This window comes from Pipistrellus kuhlii, unplaced genomic scaffold (genome assembly GCF_014108245.1).
Source record: "Pipistrellus kuhlii isolate mPipKuh1 unplaced genomic scaffold, mPipKuh1.p scaffold_m20_p_7, whole genome shotgun sequence".
NCBI lineage: Eukaryota > Metazoa > Chordata > Mammalia > Chiroptera > Vespertilionidae > Pipistrellus > Pipistrellus kuhlii.
The window spans coordinates 48,067,071-48,081,976 of NW_023425573.1; the positions used below are offsets into that span (position 1 = coordinate 48,067,071).

At 42.0% G+C, this 14,906-nt stretch overlaps 1 protein-coding gene and 1 long non-coding RNA gene across 2 annotated transcripts in view; both read left to right on the top strand.

The window, feature by feature from the left end:
• LOC118709530 (lymphocyte antigen 75) overlaps nucleotides 1–14,906 on the top strand; it is a 120,716-nt gene that overhangs the window by 92,258 nt on the left and 13,552 nt on the right. Inside the window, exon 35 of the mRNA XM_036421686.2 lies at nucleotides 14,713–14,823. Coding sequence (XP_036277579.1) covers nucleotides 14,713–14,823 — 111 coding nt within the window. The remainder of the gene's footprint in view (nucleotides 1–14,712; nucleotides 14,824–14,906) is intronic.
• LOC123651644 lies at nucleotides 12,350–14,513 on the top strand. Its single transcript, XR_006740487.1, has 2 exons — nucleotides 12,350–12,401; nucleotides 13,131–14,513. It is a non-coding gene; the product is annotated as an uncharacterized LOC123651644 (long non-coding RNA).

The following is a 14,906-nucleotide window of genomic DNA, read 5'->3' on the forward strand; positions in this document are numbered from 1 at the left end:
TGGCTGTTTTCTGCTTTGGGCAATTCTGAGTAAAGCTGCTATAAACATCTGTGTATAGGTTTTTGTGTATATGTAAGCTTTCAACTTGTTTGTGTGGATACTAAGAAGCACAGTTGCTGCGCCCAGTATTGTAAGAAGCTGCGGAGCCGAGGCCGGTTTGGCTCAGTGGTGGAGCGTCTGTCTGCGGACTGAAAGGTCCCAGGTTCCATTCTGGTCAAGGGCATGTCCCTTGGTTGCGGGAACATTCCCGGTAGGGGGTGTGCAGGAGGCAGCTGGTAGATGTTTCTCTCTCATCGACGTTTCTAGCTCTCTATTTCTCTCCCTTCCTCTCTGTAAAAAATCAATAAAATATATTTAAAAAAAAGAAGAAGAAGAAGAAGAAAAAGAAGAAGAAGAAGGAGCAGCAGCAGCAGCAGCAGCTGCTGCGGAACCGTCTCCAAAGCGGCTGTACCGCTTTGCATTCCCACCTGCCACGAACGGGAGCTCCTCCCGCTCCACATCCTCACTGCCATTTCATGTTGTCAGTGTTCCAGGTTGTGGTCACTGTAGTACGTGGAGAGTGGTATCCCATTTTTGTCCTAATTTGCAATTCCATGGTGATATATGCTGTATTTTCAGATGCTTATTTGCTACCTACATATCTTCTTTGGTGAGGGGTCTTTTCATATCATTTGTACCTTTCTAATTGAGTTGTATTTTTATTGTTGGCTTCAGACTTGATTTTGCACGACTCTTGCTGATGACACGAGGCTCTGTCAGGGCTTAACCAAGCAGCCCAGCTGGCCCGGGCGTGAGCACTGTGTTGTCTAGTTCCAGAGGCCCTCACCATGCCGGTGATAGTTGCCTAGTTTACACACACATCATAGCAAGCACAGTTTTGTTGTTGTTGCTTTGGCTAAAATATCAGAAATTTATTGCCTTATAATTCTGGAAGCCAGAAGTTCAGGATCAAGGTATCGACAGGGTTGGTTTCTTCCAAGGGCTGTGCAAACATAGGTTAAAGAACTTTAATCCAAGCCCTGGTGGCAGAGAAAAGTTATCTGAGGGACATAGTCCACCGGGAGGAGCCTTTGAAGAGGTTTCTGGCCCTGAGATCCCAAGGAGAAACCTGGCAAACACCACCTTAACCAATCCATCCTGGTAACATCCGCAGTGATGTGAGACACCTGTCTGTCCCTCCTGGGCCATGCACATCGCTTCTGTGGTGCCCTGGCCGAAAGGAGTACAGCCTGAATCCCGTTCTCCCAATCTCCCTCGGGAGGAAACAGCGGACAAACGGGACCTGAGTGCATTCTACAAAACAACCAGCCAGTACTCTTCCAACTTGTGGACAGGATGAAACACAGACTAACAGAGGCCGTCTCTGAGCAGCGTGCACCCTTCTCATTTGTACATCTCACTCTGTTTCCTCTGCAGCCACGTCTACAGCCCGATGTGGCTGAGATTGAGAAAATCTATAAATGGAAATTAAAGAAGACAGAAGCTAAGGGGAAAATCCAAAGACACGATTGAACAGGAGCAGCAAGCAGGCGAATCCTAACGAGGCACCGCCAAAATGCACTGTGCATTCCACCAGCGTTGGCCTCAGATCTTGCTGCTTGTAGCTGTTTACCTTTGTAAGGTGCAAAGGTGTTGGGTCAATTTAAACGCCTGCACCGCCTCTTCTCACATCAGAGAACCGCTGACATCTCTCCCACCTGCGTGGTTGGCTGGCAGGGAAGGAAAATAGCCTGCACGTTGGTGATGTTGGTGAAAGAAGCAGCTGGGTGGGACGATAGTGAAATCTGGAGTAAAAACCAAGCCGGTCCAAGGTGTTCTGCAAGCTGTAAGATGCAATTTAAACAGTTCCTTTTTTGTGGTTGTTAAAATGATTTTAGTTACTGGAATTCGCAGTGTTTTTAATATGCAAATAAAAGGTTTTAAAACCTGGAGGGAGAGAAAAGAGTAACAGAGGAGCTGTTCCATGTCAAAGGAAACCAAGGGGACATCACAAGCCAGTGCAATGAGTGCCCCAGGACTGGATTTGAGGACAGAAAAGGAACATTAGAGAGACCATCCAGGAAATCCCACCAGCGTTCTTTCTCGGCTTTGATTATGGCCCTGGCATTACATAGGACGTTGATATTTAGAGAAGCTGCCTGAAGGGCGACACACATTCTCTGTACGAATTTTGCAAGATTTTTGCGAGTCTGAAATTAATTCGATTCACGTGAAAAGTTTTAAAAATCGCTTTGGAGACCTGGGCCAGCGGACAGCGCGCCGCCGGATCTGGCCACGGGTTGGGCGAGCCGGGCCCCCGCCCTCCCTCCGCGGCCGCCCCGGGGAGGGGAGGGCCGCCCCGCTTCTCCGAGCCCGGCGCCCGCACCGCCGTCATGCCCGGGGCCGCGCTGCCCGCCGTGCTGCTGCCGCTGCTGGGCCTGGCCGCAGCCGCTGCCGCGGGTAAGTCCCCCCCTCCCCTCCCCTGCGATGCCCCCTCCTCGCCACCCGCCTAGCTGAGACCCTCCACCCTCCATCTCCTACCCGCCCTGGGCGTCCTGCCCGGGCCTCTCCGCTCACCTGCGCGCCCACCCCTGCGCCCCCCGCGGGGCCGGGGCCGCACCCTCCCCTGCCCCCCGCCCCTCTCCAGCGCAGTGGGCTCCAGGAGGGCGCCCGGGAGAAGGGGCACCCTCTCCCTGCCGACCGAGTGCCAGCCTCAGCGCAGACCCCACTGGGAGCGAGGGGACCCCAAAGGGGGCTGAGTGCCTGGAGCGCAGAGGGACGCGGAGAACGCGCCCAGAGTAGTTTCAGCGCCGCTTGGGGCTGAAATGAGAGATTCCCCGGCTGTGCGCGGCGGGGATGGGGGGTGCGGGGGGGGGGGGGGTGAAGGGGGTGGCAGGAAGCAGGCCCTCGTTTGCTCCCCGCGTTGTTTGTCCAATTGGTTGGTGTTCAAGTCGTGGAAACGGGAGAGCAGTTCAGCCAGATGACCCTTGGATCCTGGTGGGACGAGGGCAGCCGGAGCTCGGATTTCGCTTCGGTCGCGTGATGTAAAGACCGTTCAGTGCGGACTGCTGTGGTGGTGCAAGCGACAGATGAAAAATCACACGTCGGTCAGTCATTTCCTAAATGACTCCCGAGGAAAACACGATTCTGTCGAGCATGTGGTTTTGTGTGTGTTTTTGAAAACAACATGACTGCGCAAGCATGTCAAAAATGTGGCTGGGCTAACCTCTGGGGAAAGACTTCCATCCCCAAGCACTGCAGGGGGAACAGTTCCAGGAATTGCAGAGCCAAATAAACAAGAACTCGGTGAATACTTGTGTGGGTTTGAATTAAACGATTATGCAAGAGTGTGATCCCCCCCCCCCCCCCCCCGAATTTCATTGCCGTTTTATAAGTTCTTGCTGGAAGCCTGCTGACAGGCAGGGCTGTTTTAAAGGATCTCAGTGATGGAGGCATCAGGAGAGTCAGCAGCTCAGAACTTGCTTAAAAACCCCAAAGCCCCTTCCCTTAAATCTTTTGTCCATCAGCAATGACCACCAGTTATGTCATCTGATGCCCGTGAAGGAGCAGAAACAATTTGTGCGGATGTTCTCGCTGCTCAGACTGCACACTCGCTTTTCCTAAGACAGGGCTGGACTGGAGTGTGTGGAGAGGGGCTGTCTGAGCCACCTTAAGCATGCCCTCATCACTTTTGTTGGTAACATCTAAATGCCCGGGTGGCCATGCCTTCATACTTCAGGCTAGTAAAAAAATTCTTCTCTTGTTAAACGTTACCAAAAAAATCAACTCCTAGATTTGGAGATCTCTCTTCAGAAAGGCTGTTTTGATCAATAGAGGACAAGCTATTTTAAGAACGTTTTGTTCTTTTTCTTTTTTGTAAGTGCAGGATGGTTAGATGGGCTTTTCTTGTTTTTATTTTTTATTTTTGTTGAGTGTATTGGGGTGGCATTGTTTCGGGAAAAGTATACAGGTTTCAAGCATACAGGTCTGTTGTGCATCGTCTCCATATTGCACTGTGTGCTCACCCAAAGTCAGTGAATAGGCTTTTCAAGAGCTTAAGAAAAGTGCCCGTTGAATACATTAATGCCATTAATTCATCAGCTTCTCTCAGTAAGGAGGCTTTCATGATTGATTTAGGCAGAGCGAGAGCTTTGGAGTTAGGTATACAAACTGTGTGGCCTTGAACAAGTTACCCAACCCATTTCACGTTAGTAAAATGAAGATAATACCTCACAGCGCTAACTGTGAGCACTAGGTGAAAACTCTATGTCTGGTACCTATTACAGGCCTGGAAATCTTGTTTTTTTCCCTTGTTCTCTTCATACAAAATGAAGGATAATTACTGCAACTAGAAAACCTTATGAGCGCCACTTTACAGGGATGTATGTTGGATGTGTTTACTGAACACATTCACATACGTGTTAATGATATAGGGCTAAACAGCTATATATGTGTTGTTGTTTTTTTCATCTTAATACTTCCCAAATCTCCCATCCAGACAAAATCAAGAATCACGTTTGGCTTAGGACTAAGTCAAGAAAGCTTTTCAAGGTTTTCACAGATTTAGCTGAATGGCAAGACCTCACCAGAAAAGCTCCTATGGAATTGCTGCATGAAGTATGAATTTAATGTTGACATGGAGATCATTGTTATTGTTCCGGTATTTTGGAATTTATTTTATAAGTGCTCTTATATTGTTTTTAGTTATCTTGGAGATCACAGTGAGCAAAACATTCTTTAAATTCCTGAATGAGGTTCTGTGATATTCCTTTCAAAAGAGTTCTTTTGCATTTAGTTGATGATCAGTATGTTTACGGGGTCAGTGATTTCCCATGGATGGCATAAGATAAGTGAATATAAGCATTTCAGAGTAAATCCTCATTCTGTGGTTAGCACATGGATCAGAATTTAGGTAACTAATTTTTTTATTATTATTATTTTTTTAGATCTTTGTGGAAGCAGTCCTCTTTATATTTAAAAAAAACTTTTAAAATTAAATTTATTGAAATAACATTGGTTAATAACATTATGTAAATTTCAGGTATACCACATTATATTTTTATGTCTGTATACTTTATTGTGCGCTCACTGTCCAAAGTCTAATTTTTATCCAACTCACCTTTCCTCCATCCACTCTGCCTCAACAGAAAAAATTCTGTTGTCTGTGTCTATGGATTTTTTTTGTTACTTTGTTTTTGTTTGTTTTGTTACTTTTTTTGTTTTATATTCCACATATGGGTGAAATCTTATGATTTTTTTATATTTTCTATCTGATTTATTTCACTTAGAACAGTACCCTCAAGATCCATCCTGAGTAGTATTCCTTTATACATATATACCACATCTTTGTTCATTCATCTATCAGTGGACCCTTATGTTGTTTTTTACATCTTAGTTATTGTAAATAATACTGCAAAGAACTCATGCAGCTCAATAACAACAGCAAAAATTAGATTTAAAAATGGCTGCATGAATAGACTTTTTCCCCCCAGATGTATAGATGGAAAACAGGTCTATGAAAAGATGTTCAACATCACTAGTTATTAGGGAAATGCAAATCAAAACTGCAAATCAAAAACCATTCTTACCTATCCAAATAGCAATTATCAAAAAGACAAAAATAATCCATGTTGGTGTGAATATGGAGAAAAGGGAACTGTTGGTGAAAATGTAAACTGGTACAGACAGTATGGAAAACAGCATGGAGGTTCCTTTAAAAATTAAGAATAGCCAAAACTGGTTTGGCTCAGTGGTAGAGCCTTGGTCTGCGGACTGAAAGGTCCCAGGTTTGATTCCAGTCAAGGGCATGTACCTTGGTTGCGGGCACATCCCTGGTAGGGGATGTGCAAGAGGCAGCTGGTCGATGTTTCTCTCTCATCGACGTTTCTAGCTCTCTAGCTCTCTCCCTTCCTCTCTGTTAAAAATCAATAAAAAAAAATTTTTTTTAATTAAGAATAGAACAACCATAAGATCCAGCAACTCCTCTCTGGGTATTTACCCAAAGAATATGAATTTGTAAAGATGTAGTTACTAATTCTGAGTTGCCATATCCTTCAAGCCCTAGGTGAGGTGCTCCTGTCATCTCTTACCACCTTTCCCGCCATTCTCTGTCCACACTGACCTTATGGGACTCAGGCACCTGCTGGTTCTTCCAACCAGACCAGCCTCGCCTTTCCCAGTCCTTGGCATAGCTGCCCTAACCCACATCATTCACATCTGTTCACCTCCTCAGGTCTTCCCTGAACACCCCACGTTCTTTGCCATATCCCCATGTTTATCTTCTTCAAACACTTAATACTGTCTGAATGCATCTTGTTTTTTAAAAATGAGATCAACCAAAGGACTTGTATGCATGCATATGAGTATAATAAGTGGACACAGACAGTAGGGGTGAAGGTATGTACTGGGAGGGGGGTGGGAGAGGCCAGAGAGAGGTCAATGGGGGGGAAAGGAGATTCCTGTAATACTTTAAACCAGAAAGAATTTAAATAATAAAATAATAAAACAAAAAGTTACCTTTATTTGTTGAAAGTATTACAGATGTCTCCTTTTCCTCCCCATTCTTGCTTATTCACTGTTTTCTTGCTTGTCACTCCCCTTACTAGGAGGAAGCTCTGTAATAGCAGAGACTTTACTATCTCGTGGAGTCTTTTATATATATATATTTTATTGATTATTTTACAGAGAGTAAGAGAGAGGGATAGAGAGCCAGAAACATCAAGAGAGAAACATCAACCAGCTGCCTCCTGCACACCTCCTACTGGGGATGTGCCTGCAACCAAGGTACATGCCCTTGACCAGAATCGAACCTGGGACCCTTCAGTCCCCAGGCTGCTCTATCCACTAAGCCAAACCAGTTTCTGCTTATTTTGTTTTGACTTATGTCTCTGTACTTTTTTCAAATTTATAATTTTTAAAAAAACATTTTAGATAAATGGTTTTAAAAGTAGGGGGAGGGGAAGGTAATGAAATTGTAATTTCTTCCAAATTATTTCACCTCTGCTATAAACTCATTTCTAGTTGAATTTATAGCTTTAAGTCATTTTAATCTATTGATGTGACTTTTTATGACCCTGTGGAAGGCGCAGTTATGTTTCAAGGAAAATTCACATAGTTTTTTGCATTTGAAATGTTAATAACTGTTTATTTTTCTTCCAATGAAAAAGTGAAATTGCAACTAGATATTATTTCAGGACTTTTTTTGTTATTGAGAAGCTTTTATGAATGTGTTAAAAACTAGTTTTACAATTTGGTTATTGACAATTTTTATAACACATATCAAATATTTCATTTCTTTTGTGGGTTATTTTAGATTTTGAGGGTAAATCTTAAAACTGGCTCTCTACGAAAATGGGCTAGTATTGCCTCGTTGGTGCAGAGTAACGCTGACTGGTAGCCCCATACAATGAATAAATATCATGACAGCTCTTCTGAGAAGGCACATGAGGGACACGGCGGAGATGGGCACTGTGGAAGCTAGGTGGTAAGGGTGGGGTTGAGAGGGGATGGCGTGTCGGAGAGGCCGGATTTCCGTGAGATTCAGGGAGATCCTGCAGCCCAGCACACTGGGCTCTAGATTAGTCAGGGACTTGGACCAGCCACTCCCTCCTCCTCACACAGTGAAGGGGATAAAGGGCTCCTCTTCTTCCTCCTCTGTCTCTGCCACCGTTGCCCTTGTTGGACGGTAAATGACGCAGCTCATATCTTAATGGGAGAGGGGCAAAGGTCTTACTACTGACAAAGGAAAAATATATATAATCTTTGCCTTTCCTTTGTTAACACTCAGAACAAGTATGTCCCAAGGATCACTTCCTCTTATTCTGTGCCTGATTGTTCAAAAAAAGAAATAATAACAGAACAGAGAGTTCTATGGCAGCTAGCCAGGAATGCACAATATTCCTGTGGACATGCCATTTTCTTCTTTCAGTCAAAGGTAATGTTAGGCAGAGAAACCATATAGAAACATTTGGAGTTACATTAAGTACAAGCTTTTAAGTTTCTCATCAGGCTCCTAAAATTCTGCACTAGTTAAGTCAAATAGAATTATAAAGTTACAAAATCCATAAAGACTTTTTTAGGTGTATTATTTTTTTAACATATTTATATTGATTTCAGAGAGGAAGAGAGAGGGAAAGGGAGAGGAAGAGAGAAACATCAATGATGAGAGAGAAAGAAACATCAGTGATGAGAAAGAATCATTGACCAGCTGCCTCCTGCATGCCCCCTCCTGGGGATCAAGCTAGCAAACCCAGGCATGTGCCCTGACTGAGAATTGAACCATGACCTGCCAGTGCATAGGTCATCGCAGGCAGGACCATGGCACGCGGGAGCAAAGAATTTTTAGTAACTACCAGAGGCTGGGCCCATGACAGCAACCAGCATCCCGCCTTGGTCTGGTGCCTCCACTCACCTGCTGGCCAACACCCACCATGTTCCACACACGCCCCCTGGTGGTCAGCGCAGCTCATAGTGACCAGTTGTTCAGTTGTTCCTGTTGTTGAGCTGTTCGGTCTATTTGCATATTAGCCTTTTATTATATAGGATATTTTATAGAAAATATTTACAGAACCTAAAAACTTATGGCAATATTTTAGGGAGGCAAGATTATAGCAAGGATGGTTAACATTGAAAAAGTCTTAATTTACCCTTCTGCTCATGAAGTCTATGAATCTCACCAACATTCCTCACAGGGGGTATCCAGTCTCTACTTGAACATTATTCTTCTCAAAGTAAAACTGCATCACTTGAGCAATGCGTAAAGCTTGTTCCTGGGCAGACACTCTGATCTGGGGCATGGCAAGAAGGGTACTGTGCTGAATCAGCTAGATGGAGTTTCTGCTAATGCTGAAATGAGCCTATGGAGAAGGCAACTGAGAGGTTTGAGGAAGTGAATCAACAATTTTTACATTTTCCTGCCTATAGTTTTCTCTCTCTCCCTCTCCCTCTCTCTCTCTCTCTCTCTCTCTCTCTCTCTCTCTCTCTCTCTCTCTCTCTCTCTCTTTGGCCTTAACATGTTTTGCTTATTTAATTGTTCAACAATGTTCTTTGATTTGCTGTGATTACCATTATCATCATCACATTCACTCCCATCTCAAAGCAAATCTTTGCTGTTCCCTCTCTCTGACCTAAATATTCGCATGGCTTTTTCCTTCAGCTCATTCAGATCACTTTTTATAGGTGATTCTTATAATAAGACCTTTCTACGATTGCAACCCAAACCCCTACCCTACACTAAGGTACTTGCTTCTCTGTTTTCACTTTTCTTCTTAGTGCTTATCTGTGGCTGCTAGCCTCCAAGCTGGCTCAAGTGACTCTCACCTCCTGGTATTCATACTCTGCATAGCTCACCCCCACACCAATTAGGGCCGACCTGTATAGCCAACAGGATATTGTGGATATAACCGAGTGTGAGTCCCAGAGCTGGGCTATAAAGGACATTGCACTTTTACCTTGACTCTTGAGCAACCCAGTGGAGAAGTCATGTGGTGAGGAATTGAGGCTTCCTACCCACAGCCAACACCAACTCGCCATCTGCATGAGTGAGCTTTCTGGGAGGCTGTGGCCCTGGCCAACATCTTGACCACAACTTCATGAGACACCCCAGGCCAGAATCACCCAGCTAAGCAGCTGCTTCTGAATTCCTGACCCAGAGAAACTGTGTGAAATAATAAAGCTTTTTAGTTGATTTTAGCTGCTAATTTGCTACTTAGTAATAGATTGGCTAATATCCCATCTAAATAGAAAACACCTTCTCCTGGCCGGATAACTCAGTTAATTAGAGATACACCAAGGTTGCAGGTTCAATCCCTGGTCAGGGCACATATAGACAGTTTGCAATCAGAGGGAGCTGCTACAATAATGTTAAAACTAATACTATCAGGGCAGAGTAAATCTTTCTCCAAGAAAGGAAAAATCAAAAATTTTAGAAGCAGGATGAGTCTTATGGTACAATTGGTCCTTTATAAGGAAAAATGTAACACAGTAGCCCAATATCCAACATTTCAGAAAGCATGTGAAGTTTCCTTTATCCCCAGAATTAGTTTTGAATGTATTTCTTCTTAAAAGTACAAAAAAATTATCTAAAATGATAGTAAAAGCTATGTTCCTCCCAAATTACATGAACATTTAGGCCTTTATGAACAAAACTCTGTAACCTTAGCTTTACATAGTCTTTTCTTTCTATACATATATTTTATATATACTACCCTAACCCATTTCATCATTAAAATTACTTTACTAGCCGAAACCGGTTTGGCTCAGTGGTAGAGCGTCGGTCTGCGGACTGAAAGGTCTCAGGTTCGATTCCGGTCAAGGGCATGTACATTGTTGGCGGGCACATCCCCGGTAGGGGGTGTGCAAGAGGCAGCTGGTCAGTATTTCTCTCTCATCGATGTTTCTAACTCTCTATCCCTCTCTCTTCCTCTCTGTGAAAAATCAATAAAATAAATTAACAAAATAGGAATTAACAGATATTTTCTTAATATATTGGGAAAATGTTTCTAGTTCTCTATCCCTCTCTCTTCCTCTCTGTAAAAAATCAATAAAATATATTATTAAAAAAAGAAAACTAATGAATGCATACAATGGAACAACAAATCTCTCTCTCTCTCTCTCTCTCTCTCTCTCTCTCTCTCTCTCTCTCTCTCTCTCTCTCTTGTTTGCAATTCATAATATCTGCCCTGTGATTTTTCTATTTGAGTTTCATCTGGGAAATTACTGTTTTCTTTTTTTGTTCTAATATAGAAACTATTATCTGGTGGGAAAAGGGGGAGGAGGGAGAGACCTGCCTAGTTTACTCAGTCAAAGAATATTTGACCCCTTACTAGTTACTAGGTGCCTGTCATTGTGCTGGAATGTGTGTTTTTTCTTTCACTTTTTCCTTTCTTGCACAGCAAACTCATTTATCCTGTGAGTCATAGCTCCAATATTGCCTCCTTTCTAAAATATCCCTTATTCCGTACATGATTTATTCATTCTTTAATAGTTTTATGCATTTTGCCTACCATACACTTGTAATATATGTCATATTTATATGTCTGACTCATTCCTCTCTATAGCCCTTTCTCCTTACCCCTGAGCACTGCCCATTCTGGCTGACACACAGGAGTTACTCTTGTGTCTGGCTTCTTTGATAAACATTACTTTAATGAGATTCATTAAATACTGCATGATTTCATTACTACAATGTTCAAAAACAGCAAAACTAATCTATGGTGTTAGAAGTTAGGATAGTGATTACCTTTGGAGGAAAGCAATGACCAAAAGGGGTTAATTATCTGTTTCTTTATCTCACTGATGATTATATGGATATGTCCATTCTATGAAAAGTCAAGCTGTATAATTATGACTTACACATTGTATGATGTATTTCAATAAAAAGTTTACTTTTTTAAAAAAGTATGCTAGTAAAAGTAGTAGAATTGGCAGCACATTCAATCCAGTTATATTACAGGGTATCAGAAACTTATCATACTTCTGGAAGAAAAAGATGAATACACTAGAGAGTGTGTGACGCTGCTGAAGAGATGATAAAGTAAGCTATTTAAGGATGAAGAAGAGAGGGATTCATTCATTCATCAAAGTATTTTAAATTCTTATAGCCCAAGAGCTTTTTGAGGCATGGGAGATCCAAAGATTAAGAATAAGTCCCTATTGTCAGAAAGGTCACTGTTTAGTGGGTAAGGATACTCATCATGGACATATTAATGGAAACTATGTTTTGAGCACCTTCCTTAAATTAGGCCCTATGCTGTATAGTTTTGTGGATGCCTACCTAAACTGACAACAATCCAAGGAGGTTGTTTTTTCTTGAGGAAACACAGGAAATAAGCTGTCCAAGGTATCACCATGGAGATAAAAACCTTTGTCAGTCTGACTTCAAAGACAAGTTTCTCTTGGTACCTTACCCAGCCTTGGATGGTGTTTTAGAAGAGAAAGCAACATCAATTCCAGTGGCGATGTCTTGGCAATGGTGGTATACATGGATGGCCTGGACCTTCAAGGATGAGCAGACAAAAATAATGTTTGATGATCTGGAAGTGGTTTTGGAGAAATAAAAGTTTTTCATTCTAAGGACCAGTCTTTTGAAGAAGGCAGCAGAGGTGTGTAGTGAAAGGGAGATCATTGAGCACTGTTTCTCAGGAAGGGGATCTAGCTGCTCTTTTACAGACTTTCAACCAAGCATATTGTTGTTGTTTTGTTTTTAATATATTTTATTGATTTTTTACAGAGAGGAAGAGAGAGGGATAGAGAGTTAGAAACATCAATGAGAGAGAATCATCAAGCAGCTGCCTCTTGTATACCCCCCACTGGGGATATGCCCGCAACCAAGGTACATGCCCTTGACCGGAATCGAACCTGGGACCTTTCGGTCCGCAGGCTGACGCTCTATCCACTGAGCCAAACTGGTTTCGGCCAAGCACGTTGTTTTTAAGGCATCCCTGAACCCTCCTCCTGTAAAGGTGTCTGGTCTGTCCAGTTCCTGAACCCTTCTGGAATTCCTTGCTTCTTAAATGTTGCACATACAATTTTATAGCCAGAGATTTGTTTTACTTAATATTTTAGTAAGGGCATTGTCCTAAAGAAAAGTGTTTGATACTAAAACACCCCTATTCAACTACCTTTAAGCTACCTTTATAGGAAAGTACTAGATTTCCAGGAGTTCAAGCCAAGGTTGTCAGTCACAAGTGTAATGCAAGTATCTCTAAAACAGCAGGAAAGAAAAAAACCGTACATAAATAAATTGTACCTTAGAACTACCCTCATGCTCATGCATCTTGCATGGCTTAACTACTACTAAAAGAAGCCAGCAGTTGCCAAAACCGGTTTGGCTCAGTGGATAGAGCGTTGCAGGGTTCGATTCCGGTCAAGGGCATTACATTGGTTGTGAGCACATCCCCAGTAGGGGGTATGCAAGAGGCAGCTGGTCAATGTTTCTCTCTCATTGATGTTTCTAGCTCTCTATCCCTCTCCCATCCTCTCTGTAAAAAAAATCAATAAAATATATTAAAAGAAGGAGGAGGAGGAGGAGGAGGAGGAGGAGGAGGAGGAGGAGGAGGAGGAGGAGGAGAAGTAGCAGCCAGCAGTACGAAGCCAGGGAAAAACTCGGGTCTCATACATCAGGATGATTTTAAGTATCCCATTGTACTAAGGTTATTGATCCAGCTGCTATGACAGTGACCTGAATTAACAGTGGATTTAACCACACAGGAGATCCTTTTCTTTCTTGTCACAATTTGAGTGTGATATGATGGCTCCACCTAGGATCCTTCGTCTTCTGTCTTGTCCTGTTATTCCTAGGCTGCTTCCATTGTTTATAGAATGAGATGGCTTACTATATGCTAGCCAGTGGGAAAGAGCACATATGGCCCAAGGAGCACACTTCTTCCTTAAAAAAAATTTTTTTTTTAATTTATTTCAGAGAGGAAAAGAGAGGCAAAGAGAGAGAGAAACACCAATAATGAAAGAGAATCATTGATCCACTGCTTCCTTCATGGCTCCTACTGGGGGATTGAGTGGGCATGTGACCTGACTGAGAATCGAACCATGACCTTCTGGTTCATAGGTTGTTGCTCAACCACTGAGCCACACTGGTTGGGCACATTTTACATGTTTCATTCTACTCAGACCTTATTATCCAGAAGTTTTCGGAAGACTGAAAAATAACCTATCTTGGTGGTCATGTACTCTGTGCTGAGATCTAGTACCAGAGACAACTCCTGGTCTCTGCCATATTCTGAGCTTAGTAAAATTGAAGTTGCTGAGTTTAGACTAACATAGCTGATTGTTAAATTCTGATCTTTGTAGCAGGGCATCCTGTTTGTGTTAATATTATAAAATATACAGAACTTAAAAATATGTAAAATCTTAGTGCTTTTCCCTATATAGAGCTAAGAGAATATGGAAGATTCATGCTTTATGCTCCTTTATTCACTGAAATTCAGTAAATACCTTGAATCCTTTATTCATTCTGGCCATTGAAACCAAGCTCTTACAGGCAGGCATATTTTGCTTATAATGCTAATAATGAAGAGTTCTAGAACCAAGGCTTTAAAATGTACACCTTTATAATAAACAACAAGAGAGTCCAAGATAGAAACAAAGGAGATGTGCCTCTACCTCACAGCTGTAGAGGGAGAGAAATATTATGTTTCCTAAAAATAGTTCTAAGAATCTGCTTTGCTGAGGTGATAAATTAAGAACATTCAGAAGAACATCAATCTTGTTTTCCAGTGCAATATGAAAACTTGTCTGAATATTCATAATCCAGCAACTTGTTTTCTTTTCTGTTCTTGGAAGTATAATTTTAACAAAAAGATCTTGTAAAACTAAGACTTTTGGAATTGTTACTGCATGCTACAAAGGTAACCTTAAAAAGAGCTTGTAATTCTGATTGTCTTCCTTGATAGTTTGTTGCCTTGGCAATAATGCTATAATTTATGTCTGAATTCCTAAGCAACTCAGAGACTTAGAACTTAGCTCTGTAAAACCAGAAGAGATTCATTTGCTCAGTTCTCTTTTCCATCATATATTAGTATAATGGAGAAAAATAAATTACTGTCACACTCATCAATTTCTTTTTTTAACAAAAACTGAAAGCCTTGTTGCTGAATTAACAAGGGTAATTGCCTTTCCTTTTTTTTTTTTCTGTGAAAATATAATATTTTTATCTGTAGGAATTCATGAATTTCTTATTTTCAAGTTACTGAACAGTGTTTCTCTTTTTCCTCATAGACTGTCCTTCATCCACCTGGGTTCAGTTCCAAGACAGCTGTTACATTTTTCTTCAAGAAAACATCAAAGTAGAAAGCATAGAGGATGTCAGAAATCAATGCACTGACCATGGTAAGGAGTTTATTCTTTTTATTTTGCCTTTCAGAAATCAGTAAATAGTGTTTACTAATTTCTTTTAAAAACAATCGTTTATA